This window comes from Salarias fasciatus, chromosome 11, assembly GCF_902148845.1.
Source record: "Salarias fasciatus chromosome 11, fSalaFa1.1, whole genome shotgun sequence".
NCBI lineage: Eukaryota > Metazoa > Chordata > Actinopteri > Blenniiformes > Blenniidae > Salarias > Salarias fasciatus.
The window spans coordinates 17,009,940-17,026,489 of record NC_043755.1 but is presented as its reverse complement, the minus strand read 5'-3'; the positions used below and the strand labels follow the sequence as shown (position 1 = coordinate 17,026,489).

General features: G+C 42.1%; 1 protein-coding gene across 1 annotated transcript in view; it reads left to right on the top strand.

The window, feature by feature from the left end:
- Window positions 1-16,550, top strand: part of cdkal1 (CDK5 regulatory subunit associated protein 1-like 1) — a 232,327-nt gene that overhangs the window by 661 nt on the left and 215,116 nt on the right. The window contains exons 2-3 of the mRNA XM_030102247.1: window positions 1,054-1,217; window positions 8,243-8,355. Of these exons, the coding sequence (XP_029958107.1) occupies window positions 1,060-1,217; window positions 8,243-8,355 (271 nt within the window). The 5' untranslated portion in view covers window positions 1,054-1,059. The remainder of the gene's footprint in view (window positions 1-1,053; window positions 1,218-8,242; window positions 8,356-16,550) is intronic.

Genomic DNA, 16,550 nt, shown 5'->3' with positions numbered 1-16,550 from the left:
TCTATCTATAATCTGTGTTTGATCTTAGAATGCTCAGTGAGATAAAAAGGCGCCAAGGAGCACAATAATAACGTGGAGGCTAGAAGCCGAAAGCAGATAATTAAATCCTATAAATATTAATATTTCAGTAACATTTCCACAGCACTAACAGGTAAATAATTTTATCCGATATGAATATTCACACTTACATGTTTCTGTGTATGTATGTATGTATGTAACATAATTGAGTAGGTCTGTTTTCCTACAACCTGCCTCCTTTTATGCACCGCTCTTGATCAATGAAAGAAGAAATATTAAAGATAAATTGTAGTGACTAAAGACAGTCTATATTTTGATGCATGTATGCTGTTCTGATCGATAAGAAACAGGAAAGGTGAAACCTTCAAAATCAGCAGTTTGTCCAGGAGGTTTAGTCTCATCATGATTAGCACCATGTCAGGCAGTCATCTCCTCAAACTGGGAGAAACATGTCATCCTCATCCTCACCCTCTTGACTCAGAAAATAAATGTTCATGAAGTAACTAAGAAAATATTTACCTCCTCATTTTGTAGATGTTTTTAAATGCTCAAATGTTCGCTCTATCTTTAATTAATAAGAAAGTATCACTCTTATCACCAATAATAGAGAGGAATTGTAACTGTCTGGTGATAGTGTAATATCTCAATTAAAAAAACCTCTCACTTAATCTAGTTTAAGAATTTTGACAAGTGTTGTTTCACGTTCATTTTTGCATTTTTCACTTTGATATCTGTGTATGTTTTCATGTATCAGTGTATGTTTTGTTTTGCTATACGTGTTCCCTTTTTGTGTTTTAAAAACTTAATAAGCACATAAACAAAAACAACCTTGATATTCATGCTGTAAATGTGAGAAGTCCACAGCAGCGTTGTCCATGGGGCACCCCTGGTGTACAGTAACAGTGTTTATACAGTTTTTAAAGTAGCAGGTTTTGATTTTTTTTCTTCCTAATTACTCTTGTAGGCACTACCAGGACTATCCCATTGTTTCCACTTCATATAGGCTACTCAAATAAATCTCTTTTTGATTTTCAGACCATCATGCCTTCTGCCTGCGACTCCCTGATCGAAGACATCGAGGATATGGTGTCTTCCAACGACCCCACTCCTCACGAAAGACAGACTGCCCGTAAAAGTATCATACCAAGGTCCAGGAAGAAGAAGGAAAATCTAAGCAATGAAGAGCTCCAAGCTGACAGGTGAATGCTGGGTTAGAAGCAGCAGCAGACAGATGAAAACCTCAGTATCCAGTTGATCGTGATGGCTTTGGCCTGAAAAATGTTTTAATATATAAGTAATTGTACTTCATCAGCTAATATTGTTCCAAGAATTAGCTTAAAATTCAGCAGAAATCCAATATGTGTAATATCTGTTAAAAATTAGGAAAGTCCCGATCCCGATACCAGCATCGGTACTCGTCAGATACTGGCTCATGACAGCACCCGATACCTATGGCTAGGGATGGGTACCTTTCACATCTGAATCGATACGATACCGATACTCGGTACCTGCAAATCGATACCGGTGTATTTTTTGGTACCTGTTTTCGATACTTTTTTTTGGGGGGGTGGGGTGGGGATATGCATTTGGTAATTAAAGTTATTTTGTACATTTAAAAAAATAGTCGAAACTTCAGAATTTTTAACATTTATGCTTCAATAACATCAAGTGTAACTCCAACATAGAACTTGAGAAAAATGTGTGTGGGGATAAAGTAAATAATTTAAATAAGTAACAATAATAAATAACATAATAAAAATAAATAGACTCAAAATAAATAACTGTATGAAATGTTTAACATTTGCACCTGCTGCCTGTACAGTAACAAACAACTTTCAAAATAAATAACTGTATAAAATGTTTCACATTAGCACCACCAGGCACCTCTACAGTAAACAAACACTTAAAGGTGTACTGGAGGATCCTTAGAACCAATCAGAATTGTATGGTTCCAACTCGTAATTGGGCAGTCATAATGCCAATCAAAAGCCACGTGGGACCGCTGTTGCGTGATGACATATCATGTTGAGTCGCCGCCTCGATGCGCGCTCTTGTTTCGAGCCGTGCATGCGTAGAGCATTGCTTAGGAAGTGATGCAGTGGAAGCGATCATCGCAGAAGCAGAAGCTGCAGAAGCGGCTTGTTCCCCCCGCGAACACCTCCGAACAGGGGCGGGATGGCCATCGGGAGGTTTCCCGAATGGCCTGTGTGTTCCGGGCCGGTGGGGTCTATTCCGGCCGGCGGCCGCCCCCCCCCCCCGCCCGCCCGCCCGCCCGCTCTCACGGACCGTGTGTGTGTCCGCTCTCCCAGTATATTATATATTTGCTCCCGGTCTGCGAGTCGAAATACTTTGAAGATTTTGGACCCACGTAACCGCGTCACCGTGTCCTCCGCTCTTGCCGATGCATAATGTCAAGGCGCGTTCAGGGTAAAAAAAAAAAAAAAAAAAAAAGGTGCGTTCAGGTACCGAAATGTGGTACCGACGGATTTCCCGTGAATCGATACTCGGTACTTCAGACGGTACCAAAAAATTACCGAAATTCGGTACCCATCCCTACCTACAACACATTAACCAGTGAGTCCGCAGCACCAGCGAACCTGCTGCCACAGCGCAGCACTTCCACATGTGGTCGGGAGAGTGGTAGCAAGAGCTGGACCAAGTGAACATGGTGTTTGTTTGGAGGATTAAATAATGTTGGAGGTTTTCCTGATGTGCTGGTCCGGCTGCATGTCGGGTTTTTTATTTTTCCTGTCTACCTGCTGCCGCTCGGCTGGTGTCGCGGCTGTCTGACTTTTTTTTTTAAGTCTTCTTTCAGACCAGCAGCATGTGAGGAGGACAGTAACATGATTGGTTTGTTTTGGTTAACACCCCAACAGTCCTGTCAATCACACAGACAGTGTGTGTGTAGGAGAGGGTGTGTCGCATGTGTGTGTGCGTGTTTTGTGTGTACATATGTGCCACATGTAATAAAGGCCAGCACACACTACAGGATCATCTGGACGAATTTTGCCCCGATCTTCTCCTCCTGATCGAAGCCGACAAGGTCCGATTGTCGGGAGTATGCAAATGAGTTTGGGTCCGATCATCCTGTGGTGTGCGGTGTGTTCAGAGAGATTTTTTTCCAGTCGGAGCCTCTCGGGAGGCGTAGATAATGAACATGTTTAATATTTCTGATCGCAAACCCTGTGGTGTGGGGTGTGCCCCGAGAGGGGCCGATCAGCTCCGAGCCAACTTGTCCACACCCTCGGAATAAACCTTCCTGATTCGCTGAACAGCTCCGTCTCACCAACATGTTGCTGCTTAAAAAACAAAAAAAATCCCCTCTCAGCCGTCAGAGCTGGATGAATATATGTCTGTGAAATATATTCACTATATATGACAGTGAAACAGAAAAGCCAGAGCTCCTAAACCCGGTATTGCAGAAATTGAGTTATTATTCCTCAATAACTGTATCGCTTCTGGATGAACTGTAGTTCCTCCATTCAGACCCAAACTCCGATCTAATACATTCATCTGCATCTCCGCCACTCCTGCAATAATCCCAATGTTTTAATTTCATTCCATCATTAACAATCACGGAAGAATGGTCTGCGCTGAAGGAGCGATGCCGATGTGAACGAATGAACTGAGGGAATGAATGAGTTCTCCGCTTATTATTTAAAGTGGAGATGAATGTAAACACAGGAATGAAGGGAAACAGCACAAAGTCACGTTTGACGACGCGAGATTTGGAAGAGTGAGGAGCTGATTCTCTGATGAAGGATCTTGTAGTGTGTGGTCTGCTCCAGAGCAACACCTCACATTAGAAGATCAGGAGAGGAAGATATGGTGCGATCTGTCTTCTGTTGTCTTCTAGTGTGTGGTCTCTGAATCGGGGAAGATTGAAAAAAATCCTGTAGTGTGTACTGGGCTTAAGGCTGTCCCTCTGTCAATTAACTATTATGTTTGGTGCTCCCAGTCTTCGCTCATTGAGGAGTAATTTATTGATATTTCTTTCAGGCAGATCGCCTGTAAACTTTGCAGAATCATTATTAAAATATATTTCTGTGATTCCTATGAAAAGGTGGAGATATGAGCAGTTCTGGTGCTTCGGAAGTCGAGCACAGTACTCCTCAGAGCAACTAAGAAGAGCAGATCGTCATCTACCATGTGTCCATAGGATTAATCACCTATGGCTTATGATCAGTGTCATTAAAATGCAATTTAGTTCACATAAGTTGAAGTTACTGTTGGATTTCATATTTATCATTGTTGCATTTGGTATTTTGGTATTGACTGTCAATATAAGCTGGTTTCTAAATAGTTTTGTTTTTCGCTGGAACATAACACCAGAGCATTATTTCAGTAGTGATGTTATGTTGCTAAAATATCTTATTTCATATTATCAGTGCATGCACAGATTGCCCAGTCTAAACTTGAAATGTTGAGTGAAATCTGTGACAGTGGTTTCATGTTTATTTATCGAACATGTGCTGGAAAAAAAAAAAAAAGTTTAGCATTGAAATTTGTTGTTATGGTACTCGTATCGGTACTCGGTATCTGCATGTACTCAAATATCAGTACACCTACTTGTTCTCGGTCAGCAAAAAGTAGTATCGGGACATCACTAGTAAAAATAATCTCAAAATATTCTTTCTGAATGTAATGCTGTTTCATTTTGGGAAATGAAACGCTTGAACGGTTGTTTTACCTAATTATCAATAAACACATTACTCCAATCTCCAGTGCAAAAAGTGGGTCGGTTTCAAGATTTATGTGTCAAATGTCTTTGCAGAACAGTTAAAATTAGCTTTCAACCAACCTGTTTCTTTATTGTCTTATCTTTTGACTTTGGAGGTTTTACATCTGGTTCAACTTCTTTCACAATCTCTTAAATCTTTGTTTAGTAACAATATGAAAAACACGTTCGACCAGAAAACTGCAAGCTCGAATTGAAATACAGTTGAGTTTAGTGAACTTTGAGCTCCACATACTGTACCATTTCTGAATAACTTCTCAAGGATAACTTCACATTTCCTCTCTAAAATGGCTCCTGGAGAGCAGTGTGTGTATATTCTGTGTGAGATGTATTGATCATCCCACAGAAGCTTTGGTCCTCTGCAGTCGTGAGCAAGAGATCTCATGTCCTTAATGATGATCTGGTGGATGATTTTGAGAATATCTGCAGCCACTTGAAGTGAACATGACATGCATAAAGCACATTACAGCACCAATAAAAGGGATATTTTCAAGTGCTTTAATGATTTTCCTTATTAGATGTTGACTCATAAAGTTACTGGAAGCAAACGTTTAAAGGTATTGCTGTGATACAGTCTAATTTAATAATTGTATGTGAAAACTGTTTCCTGGAAGTGAGGAATCAGTATTTCTTTCTTGAAATATTTTTGGTATGAGTTTATTTAACCACTAAAGTGATATGAAATTGAGACAGATGTATCTTTGCATCAGTGTGGAAATACTTGTTTGTGTTGTGTAAATCAAGAACACACACGGACAAAATTGTTGGTACCCTTCGTTTATTGAAAGAAAAATTCACAGTGGTCAGAGAAACAACTTGAATCTGACAAAAGTAGTAATTAAAAATGCTATGAAATGTAACCAATGAAAGTCAGGCATTGCTTTTCAACCATGCTTCAACATAATTATGAAAAACAAAAAAGTCACGAAACAGGCCTGGACAAAAATGATGGTACCCTTAACTTAATATTTAGTTGCACAACCTTTTGAGGCAATCACTGCAATCAAACGATTCCTGTAACTGTCAGTGAGACTTCTGCACCTCTCAGCAGGTATTTTGGCCACTCCTCATGAGAAAACTGCTCCAGTGGCCTCAGGTTGGAAGGGTGCCTTTTCCAGACAGCATGTTTCAGTTCCTTCCAAAGATGTTCGATAGGATTTAGGTCAGGACTCATTGAAGGCCACTTGAGAACAGTCCAATGTTTCCCTCTTAGCCATTCTTGGGTGTTTTTAGCTGTGTGTTTTGAGTCATTGTCCTGTTGCAAGACCCATGACCTGCGACTGAGACCAAACTTTCTGACACTGGCGGCACATTTGTCTCTAGAATCCCTTGATAGTCTTGAGATTTCATTGTACCCTGCACAGATTCAAGACACCCCGTGCCAGATGCAGCAGAGCAGCCCCAGAACATAACAGAGCCTCCTCCATGTTTCACAGTAGGGACAGTGTTCTTTTCTTGACATGCTTCATTTTTCCTTCTGTGAACATACAGCTGATGTGCCTTGGCAAAAACTTCCATTTTTGTCTCATCCGTCCATAGGACATTCTCCCAGAAGCTTTGTAGTTTGGCAACATGTAGTTTGGCTGCTTCCAATCTTGTTTTTTTATGATTTGGTTTTAAAAATGGTGTCCTCCGTGTTTGTCTCTCATGAAGCCCACTTTGGTTCAAACAACGACAGATGGTGCGATCAGACACTGATGTTCCTTGAGCTTGAAGTTCACATTTAATCTCTTTAGAAGTTTTTCTGGGCTCTTTTGTTACCATTCGTATTATCCGTCTCTTTGATTTGTTATTAATTTTCCTCCTGCGGCCACGTCCAGGAAGGTTGGCTACAGTCCCGTGAATCTTGAATTTCTGAATAATATGTGCAGCTGTAAACACAGGAACGTCAAGCTGCTTGGAGATGGTCTTATAGCCTTTAGCTTTAACATGTTTGTCTATAATTTTCTTTCTATTCTCCTGAGACAACTCTTTCCTTTGCTTCCTCTGGTCCATGTTGAGTATGGTACACTTCATGTGACTATCTGTTGCCCTCTATATGAGCCACTGACTGATTACAAGATTGCAGACACCTGTGATGCTAATTAGTGGACACACCTTGGGTTGACGTGTCCCTTTGGTCACATCATTTTTATCCAGGTCTGTTTCATGAGTTTATTTTTTTAAATAATTCTGTTGATGCATTGTTGAAAAGCAATGTCTGACTTTCATTAGTTAAATTTCATGGGATGTTTGTTATTATTACTTTCGTCAGATTCAAGTTATTTCCCTGACTAATGAATTTTTCTTTCATTAAACAAAGGATACCAACAATTTTGTCCACATGTGTAACTAAACTAATTCAGTATGTTAGTTTAAGCACCTTTTTCACATATACATAAACATTACGCTGAAGAGAATGTATGACTTTGTTACCATGGCAGCAGCAATGAAAAACTTATTTTGATACATATAAGGAAATATTTAGAAAGTTGCCCTTAAAGGACTAATATCACTGCTGTCAGAGCATACTTTATGAGTTAATAATCCAAATATATCATGCTGCAATAGAAGAAAAGGTAAACAGGAGTTAGTGTGCTGTTTTTTTTTTTTTTTTTTTTTGCTGCCATGGAGCCCAATTACTCCAGAATGCTTTCTCTTCGAGTTGCTTCTGCAAAAAAGCAGCTTTACGGCTGCAAAAAGCCATCTCTAACTTCTCCAGATACTCCCACACTCTATGACTGCGGGCGAGTTCACTTCGGCCTATTTCCATCCATGCTAATGCCACTACTCTGACTGAGAGCAGCATTTTTATTCCTTATTGTTGTAAGGCATTTACAAATCATATCATGCAATACAATTGCCAACTACACCAACAAATCGCCCCAGAAATACTGTAAAGTACCATCAAGTATCAAGAAAGTGCAACAACAAAAAGGCAGAATACTTCCACCAGCATATCATTCATGTGGAGATTGCATGTTTTCTCTGTTTATTTACGATCTGTTTTCTTCAGGAGTCAAAAATATATGTAAATTTACAGTCCTGGAGGTTAAAAATGCCCATATACGTAAAGTGGTGTGTATTTGTTTGTTCTGTGATTGTCTGGTAATCTGTCCAAAGTGTAACCTGCCTTCACCCACAGCCAGCTGGGATCACCTTCAACGCTCCATTACCTGAAGCTGTATCAATTTCCATTAAAGATGAATGAGATTGATGAATATGTGAGGAATGTTTAAAGGCTCCGCTTCTGAACATGTCTTTAGTTTCTGCTAAACTTGCCAGCAAACATTTAGATTTACTGTTGTTAAACAACGTTTTCTTAGATTCTTCTGTGCATTCAGAAAGGCTGTAGATACGCAAAATATATGGAGTCACAAAGAATCATGTTGACTCAACTGAAACACAAAAGCAGAGTGGAACCAATCTGTCTTCAAAACTCTGAAAGGAACTAAAAGATTACCTGACTGAGAAAACATGCTAATAATTTCTTTCAACATGTTCCAGTTTCATCCCAGGCACCCAGAAAATCTGGATGAAAACGTGGGGCTGCAGCCACAACAACTCCGATGGCGAGTACATGGCCGGACAGCTGGCCGCCAGCGGATACAAGATGACCGGTAAGAGTTGGCTCCAGTTCACTGCTGTGGTGGATTTGTTTGCTGGAAATAAAAGTTAACCTGCAGAGTCTGCAAACAGCAGCAGGAATTCTTCCATCGTGTGTTTCAGTTATGATCTGCTGCAACAACATTCTGTCATTCTTTGGTCTGTGCTGCGTGAAACTTAACGCTCTCATTCCTATCTGCTGCCAGAATTTGACATGAATGCTCTTAACTTCAGCTCTGAGACCCTTTATGTTATCTAGATAATCGTAAAGCTACCAGAAAGCAGATATATTTTAATTTCAGTAGATAAACAGGCAATAGTGCACAAGTTGTCTTAAAAAAAAAAAAGTAATTTATTTGGATCAAACTGGGATAAATCAGCTTTAAACTGATGGCTCCATGTTCCAGAACCAGTGTAATTACCAATATCAAACACAAGGTGGCAGTGCTGCTTTTTGTAAGTGGAGTGGTTCTTGTGTTGATCTTCCATGAGGGAGTTTTTTCTTCCTGAATTGAACTTGCCAGGCTGTGCGCTGCCCAGAACAAATCAGTTGAAGCGCATCCATTGTTGCACCACGTATCTGAATGTGAAAAGGTCCGACGCAGTCTGGAGTCGGCCAGTCCTTTGAAGACTGAAGGTTTTCTTCTCTTGTCGCCACAATATGAGCACTTGTCTGACATACTGTTATAATATCATCAGCAACAAACACGCTGCTTTCAGATCCAGTGCGCAGGTGGGAGAGACCAACACGGTCAAAAGGAGAAAGCTTCTGTTTATTATTCCAGGTTATATTTGTCGGTTTGTTGTTGCATAGTTTTCTGCTTTGTGTGTGAACAACGCTCCTCGTGTCAGGTGTGTTTTCAGTTGTGCAATGCCTTTAAAAGGGTGTGAATATCTGTGTTGTGTTGTTGCACAATGTTTTGTGTGTGTGTGTGTGTGTGTGTGTGTGCGTAGGGGGAAAAAAAAGTGTTAACCCCCTTTAGGCATTTCTCTCTCCACAGGGTCTCCACAGCCATTAGGAGGACATTAATCACACACTTCAAAAATGCAGATGATGTGCACACAGCCACACACAGGGCAACCGCTTCTCCCCCTCTTTTGGTAGTTGAGACTCTTGATCTCTTGATCCTTCCTACCTTTCTTTGTTTTTCCTCTTCCCTGCGTCCCAGGAGCTCGTCTCCGACTCAACACTTGCCTTCCTCGTTCACTCTCTCATCACTCTGTCGTCTCTCACCTGCCACCTGACTGGGTGCAATATCCTGTGTTCAAACCAAGGCTTGATATTTAGTGTGCTAATTGTCTGGTGGCAGATCTATTTGAGTTCTGTTAATTCAGTGGCAGGTTGCGGGTTCAGTCCTCTCCGGTTGCTTTTTTTGTGTTGCCACTGCGACCTTTGTATGGGAAGTATCCGTCTGATCCCAATCTGATTACGGTACACGTTGCTCCCCTGGTTGTCTTAAGGTCCGGAGCAGATATAGATGCAAGCGAATGTAATGTAATACACCCTCAGGTAATAGGGTTAAAAACCTGCTGTTATGGGAGTAGATTTTTATAATCTGTGGTTCGGGTTTGGTCCTGTCTCCTTTTCTTGTTAAATGGATTAGATGATGCTGTAATGGTGCTTCTAGAAGCTACTATTTATAGCTGTTTAACAGTATATCTGTATTAGTAACACTACTCCTTACTGGTTAAACTTTCCAGTCTTTCCTCTTCTTATTTCATTAAAGAACAATATGCAGGTCAACATGAGATTACTGAGAAATGACTGCATGGTTTGTAAGCATTTGACTTCCTTTTTCAAGGTCAGATGCTTCACTTGTTGGACACATTTCAAATAAATTAATTTTGATGACCTTTAGCTGCTCAACACTTTGCATTGACACATTTGTTTAGAAGACATGTTCTCTGGGTGTTTTGCTGCATACTTCCCTACCTGCTGTGTGTACTTACACTATGCGTTGCTGCTAACGGTGCGTTGTCACTAACATAAACACAGGGGAAAACGTAAAGTTCGAAATATTGTTTCTTTGTTGCAACAATACTTCTTCGCTAGAAGAAAAGTCTTTTTCCAAAACCAGCTCAGCTGCTCATCCTACAAATGCGTGTTCTTTACTCACATGATAGAATTTACCAGGATAATAAATAGACTTTTTGACCGTGTGAGATTATGTCTACGAAGCATTTTACGTTCTTGCAATAATCAACCAGACAGTTATTTTTTTACATTTTTGTTGTATGTTTATTTGGTTTTAAAGGGGAAATATGCTGTTTTGAGATCCCTTATAGAGACAGCTATAAGGTAACCCTCAGGGTTCTCTAATCGGCCTTTATATCTATTGCTGGAGAAGAAGGCTTTGCTCTTAAAGGTGTGATTGTGTGTCCATAACTCTAAACTTAACACATAAAGGACAACACAACAAGATTACAGTGAAATACAAGTTTTTTTCTGCTCATTTGAGCTCATAAATTGCTTCCTGCATTATTATGATTACTATGGTTTTTTTTTCCCTATGAAGTATGACGCTTCACAGATACCTTCATTCATCACAGTAAACCCACAGAATACCTTTTTCTATTTCCTTCCTTCCAGTTTTGTTTTGTTTCCTCTTCTTACTCTCAACAAAGACCTGAAAGGTCAGCCTGTTGGGACTAAAGGATTATTTTGGTTTCTCTACTCTACACCTCTGCTTTTCATCTGTCTTTTCTGTTCATTAGCTTTCTTATCTTTCCCCCCATGTTCCCCCTTCTCCCCCCCCATCCCTCCTTCACCTCATATCTCCACCCATTCATTGTACTTCACTGGAGGATTGTTGGAAAGAGAAATTGACTGTCATGGCTAAAATCAGAGGAGATTACACTGGGTACAGGTTGTGATTGTTCTGAATGGCAGAGTGCGGGATGCGGCGCAGTTTTTCTCGAACAGTATGAAATTGTCAGACACGTATTTGAGAGGCTGGAATCGTCTGGGATGACCAGCAGCACCGAAATGGGCTCCCGAATGATGGAGCCCAGAACGAAGCCGAGGACAGGTTTAACCTGATCATTATGGAGTCGCCGCGTCTCGTCTTTTTCTTCCAAATCATCGGTGAACATCAGACCTGTGAGATGACTGTAGTTGAAATCTGCGGTGTCGTTCGGCGAAGTTTAGCCCGACGGTCTGGACAAAGACGGCTCCAGCAGTGCTGAAAACATGACATCACCTCTCTCCTTCATCTCCCCCCCGTCTTCCTCTCTCTCTTTCCATCACGCTCCTTCTCCCTCTCATCTTGTGTGACTTTCAGCTCTTTTTCACAGCCCCCGCTCTCCCATGCCGTTTTTTCTTCCCCTCCTCAAACTCTTTCTTTCCCAAACTATGACATCACCTGGTGAGAGCCGTAGTAGCAGTCCCTCAGGCCGCCTGTAGGTGGCAGCCTCGGACCGCGGAGGAGCTCTTTATTGAAGGGATGAGTCTCTGCAGTATCAGGATGAGGTCATCCTTCTGAAAAACATCCTCTGCTCCCATTCATAGTTTTCACATTTCTAACTTTCAGACCAAGTTGACCTGTTACCTTGTAAAAGATGTGAACTAGAGTTGAGTCACTTTTATTTAAAATGTGATCCACATTAAGATGCCAATATGCTTAAATAACAAGAATGCAGGCTTAATGCCATGAGGCTTCAGGGTGAGAAAACTGTGAACTCAATTTAGATGGAAAAATTCCACTATGTATTTAATTTTAATAAGTAGTAATTTTTGTAATCTATCAAACATCTTGACACTACTTGACACTTCGTACTGCTTGAACTGAAATACATTCCTGGCTGCATGAGGAGAAATCTGACTGACCACTTTGTTATTCTCATTTTTATATTGATGCAAAAAAATAAACAGGAAGTAGGAAATATTATTCAATCATAGTCTGCTATCATTACATCATCCTGTTTTTCTCTGCTTGTGTTTTACATCAAGGAAAGCGACCTGTGTTGCTTCCCCCTGATTTCATTGTTTGAGCAACTTGTTTTTCTGCCTGCACTTGCTCAGCCTGGCATCTCCCAGGCTGCAGTTCCCACGTTGAGCTAAAGAGGGCACTGTTCACCCATGATAGCGCCACGGGACAAACGAACAGCTTCTGAGCAGGGGAGCAATGTGCCAAATAGTGACTTCATAGAAAGGCGAGTATGCTCACACACACACACACACACACACACACACACACACACACACACACACACACACACACACACACACCCTTCATCGAAAGTCACACCAGGATATTTTGATTGTTTTTGGCTGGTCTCCTCCCCTCCCAATCTCTTCTCTGCCAGCCAGCCGCGCACACAGCACTTCAGTTATGATTTTACATACCGGTTAGGCAAAATTACTCCCTGGTACACAATGTCAGCCAAATGAGGCGTTCTCAGTTCCTGGTTTGGACACAGACGGTTGGAGGATATGGGTTTGAGAGGGTTTTAGAGAGAGGGTGTGAGCTGTTTTGATCAAACTCTGCGAGGACTTAATTGATCAACATGTATTACAGGTGTTGCCGTGCACGGAAAACGCTGGCAGGTCACACGCGGCGTAATTTCACCGTGTCATTTTAGATGATAAACAGCTTTGAAATTCTGATGTGAAATCATCACTTTGAACAAAGTAGCGGAATGTATTATGTCGGCCGTTCACTGTTAATTGGTTTTGTTTGACTTTGAGCTGAAGCCTTTTATGCTGGATGCATGTTTGTTCACTGACAGCTGAAGAAAACTCTAATAGTAAATTCACAGAAAAAAAAACAACAAAAAAACATTCACTTTCCTCCATTCAAACACACCAAGCTGTGAATTTGCAGCAGAGAGGATTTGGATGTTTGCACCCAAACACTTTCAGACTGTTCTGATTGAGCTCATACTGCGTTCGCGTTTTCAAACGCCTTTGCCGCTCCGTGTGATTGTATTACATCACTGTAGAGTATTCTCACTCTGACTGTGCGTACCTCGCATACATGCCCATCTCATTCATAAAACCCAGCGTCTGCGCGTCCCCTGATTGGCCGACGGCGTGCCACGCAGCATTACACGCCGCAACATTATGGCCAATGAAAACTTACAATGTCGCGTCTGACTCCACCTCTCACATATACACACACATTGGCGCGCGCTGCCGGCTCAACACACACACACACACACACACACACACACACACGCGTGCACACACATTTGCTCTACTCGTGGTGGGAATCGGTGTCGTACGGGGGAAAGTGTGTGAGAGGCACTTCCGTTTTCAACAGTCATCGCTCCGCAAGATTAGACGTATCAGCCGAGAAAGACTCTGTCTGCTCACTGTCTTCTCCCCCACTATGTTGTAACTCTGTGTCAGACAGACTTGCTCTGCTGATTTCGTGGGGAGCGAGCGGGAAGGAGAAAGCAACGTACGGAAAGACGAGAGGGAAGAGTCAGCGGGGATATGCGGAGGGTGCTGGGATGAAGGGGACAGCCGACAGAGACGGGGATGCGCTCGAAGCCAAAGCAATAGTTGGAAGTGGGAACGCGAACAGAGAGCGCGGCGTAGTGTCAGTGAATACCAACGAGAGGCTGGCAAATCAGTAGAAATGGGGAATAGAGAGAGAGAGTGAGAGTGAGAGTTGGAGTGGTTTGAAAAACGAGATTCAAGGGAAAAGAAGATCAGTGGTTTGTAGAAGTGAATATGAGCCATTGGTTGGCTGCAGTAGAAATGGATGTAAAGCTCTCAACATGGCTGGGAGAAAAATAACTTAAACATGCAAATAGAACTTTTCTGAAAGCGTCACTTTCCCAGAGCATTTAATCACTTTTTATGGTTTAATATAACTTCTGCGCTGCTCTTTATGACATTTTGGTATATTTTTTGTTTCACTTTTATAAGGAAAAGCTGCCTTCCATCTCTTGCAGAAAAAATCCATGATTCCAATTCCAGGCAGTCAGGTGTAACCGTTTAAAGACCACAAGATCAGAGTGATCCCAAAGCTGCGTGTGTGCGTGCACACACACGCACGCACGTACGCGCATGCTTCAGTGATCCTACAAGGTGACCCATATGTAGGCAGCACCCAGTAACCATTTAGAAGCCACGGGATTAAGGACCCCGGCCATTCCTGCTTTGAAATTCCCTTGAGGTAAGTGTGGATAGAGGAGAAGACGGGAAGCGGCGCAGGCTGAGGAAAGAGGGGATCACCGCTCAGTCCCATCCATTGATTACTCCGAGAGAAGGAATTTTGATAACATCACACACTGACCTGATGAGAACTGCAGCAGGAAATTGTCACGGGAGATGAAAATCACCGTGTCAGTCCCAGGGATTTATTCCTGTCATTATTTATTTATTTACTTATTTATTGCCGAGGTAAGTTCAACTGTGGCGCTCTTTGATAATAGGAAACCCGATAAGATTTAAACAACATAGTGTGTCTGATGTCTGAATTCCACAGTAAGTCCTTCCCATGATTGTGAGGAACTGCAAAAAAAAAAAAAAGAAGCATAAAATGATTCTTCCCTGGTTCTCATGTCTCCACGGATACAAAGATCTCTCTTATTGTTAGCCGCCCCTTCCCACATGTGAGATTTAGGAGCAAGAAAAGAGAATTAGAGATGACTGAAAGAGAGACCCCTCCCTGCCCCTTTGAGAAATAACAAAAAAAAACAGAACAAATTCATTCCCCATAGGGCAGTGATAGCTCATCCTTGCTCCTCCAGCCTCAGAGGGAGCAGAAGAAGAAGAATGGAAGCAAGAATCACTGCTCCAGTCCTCCCTCTGTCCACTCATTTGTTCACTCAGCCTTCCATTTCTCTGATGAAGAGGGCTAAGAGATAAATGATTGGAGAACCCAGAACGGAGTCTCCTTTGCTGCTTCCCTGCAGAGGAAGCAAGTGTATTCCCGTATTCCCCTCAGAACCCAGCCAGCCAGTGAACCCCTCCGTTATCCCAGGAACTCCGCCCCGCATTCCGCCGGGATTGTGAATACCCTGAAGGGATATAATGGGAATATCATGGAGGGGATGTGAGTAATGGGATAAGGCAGGAGCCGAAGGAAGGTGTGGGGGTGAGGGAGAGGAGGGAGAGGAGGGAGGGACAAACGACGACAAGCAAGATATGTTGTCTGGGAGGGGGATGAGGGTTAAAGCTGGGTTTTTACTCACTTCCACAGTGTTGAGCCTTAAATTAAAGCAGGGAAATGATGCTTTCTGCCATCAAACGTGGCCAAATTGTTGGAAAAAAAATGCAAGCCAATGGCCTGCAGACTGATGGTTTAAATCCCACCCTGCCTCTTGGCACACTGCTTGTGAAATCGAAGGAGTCATGCCATCCCTTCGTCTTCAACAAGTGGCATCAGGTGCCACATAACAAGGCATTTAGCCCCCGACGTGTCGACTGGAGCCGCTCGGAGTCGAAACACAGCATGCCTGTGGATATGTTGGGCAGCTCCCAGTTAGGTGGAGGCAGCCCACTCTCCATCACCCATGTATTGCTGCATACAATAAAATGATTGAAATTGTGTGTTTTTGGACAGCAGGACAGAAAAATAAAAACTCGAGTTATGAAACGATCCAATTTCTGGGTTCAGGCTGCGTCGAGGGCTGAGATCTTCCAGCTTCTCTCCGCGCTCTCCTGGCTGCCTCAGATCTTTCCATTGCTTTGCCTGATTGTTTCTAATTCTCTAACTTCTTAGCTCCTGAAACACTCCCAAACCAGAAAACGTGCTGTCACCATGGCAACAGTGAGCTATCCTGTCATTAGTTGTGGCAAAACCGCAGACAGAGCTTTTAATACTGTGACTTTTATAGTCTTTGCTTTTTCTTCTTCATAACATTCGTGCAGCAACAGCGTTGAGTGGGTTTGCAGTTTTGTGAACTACCTTAAAAATCAAAAGCTGGGTGAACGAGGCATGTGTTTTTTTTTTTGTTTTTTTTAAAGTCCCACGTGCACTCGCGCTTGTTCCACGCAGGTGGTTACGGTCATGTTGTCTGATTAGACCTCCTCTAAGGACAGGGTAGGTGTCTTTAAACAGAGCTTCACACAGGCTGGCTGCTAAAGCTTTGTGAACGCTTGGTTTAGTAGGAATAAATTGTGGAAGGGATCAGTGCCACAATGTTGTATGGACACCAAATGTTTATGACAAAGTTTAAAGTTGAGAAAGTCCCAGTTTTGAATCAGGAGGTTTCAGTTCATAAAAAAATGTTGCCGTCACCTGAACAACAGGGG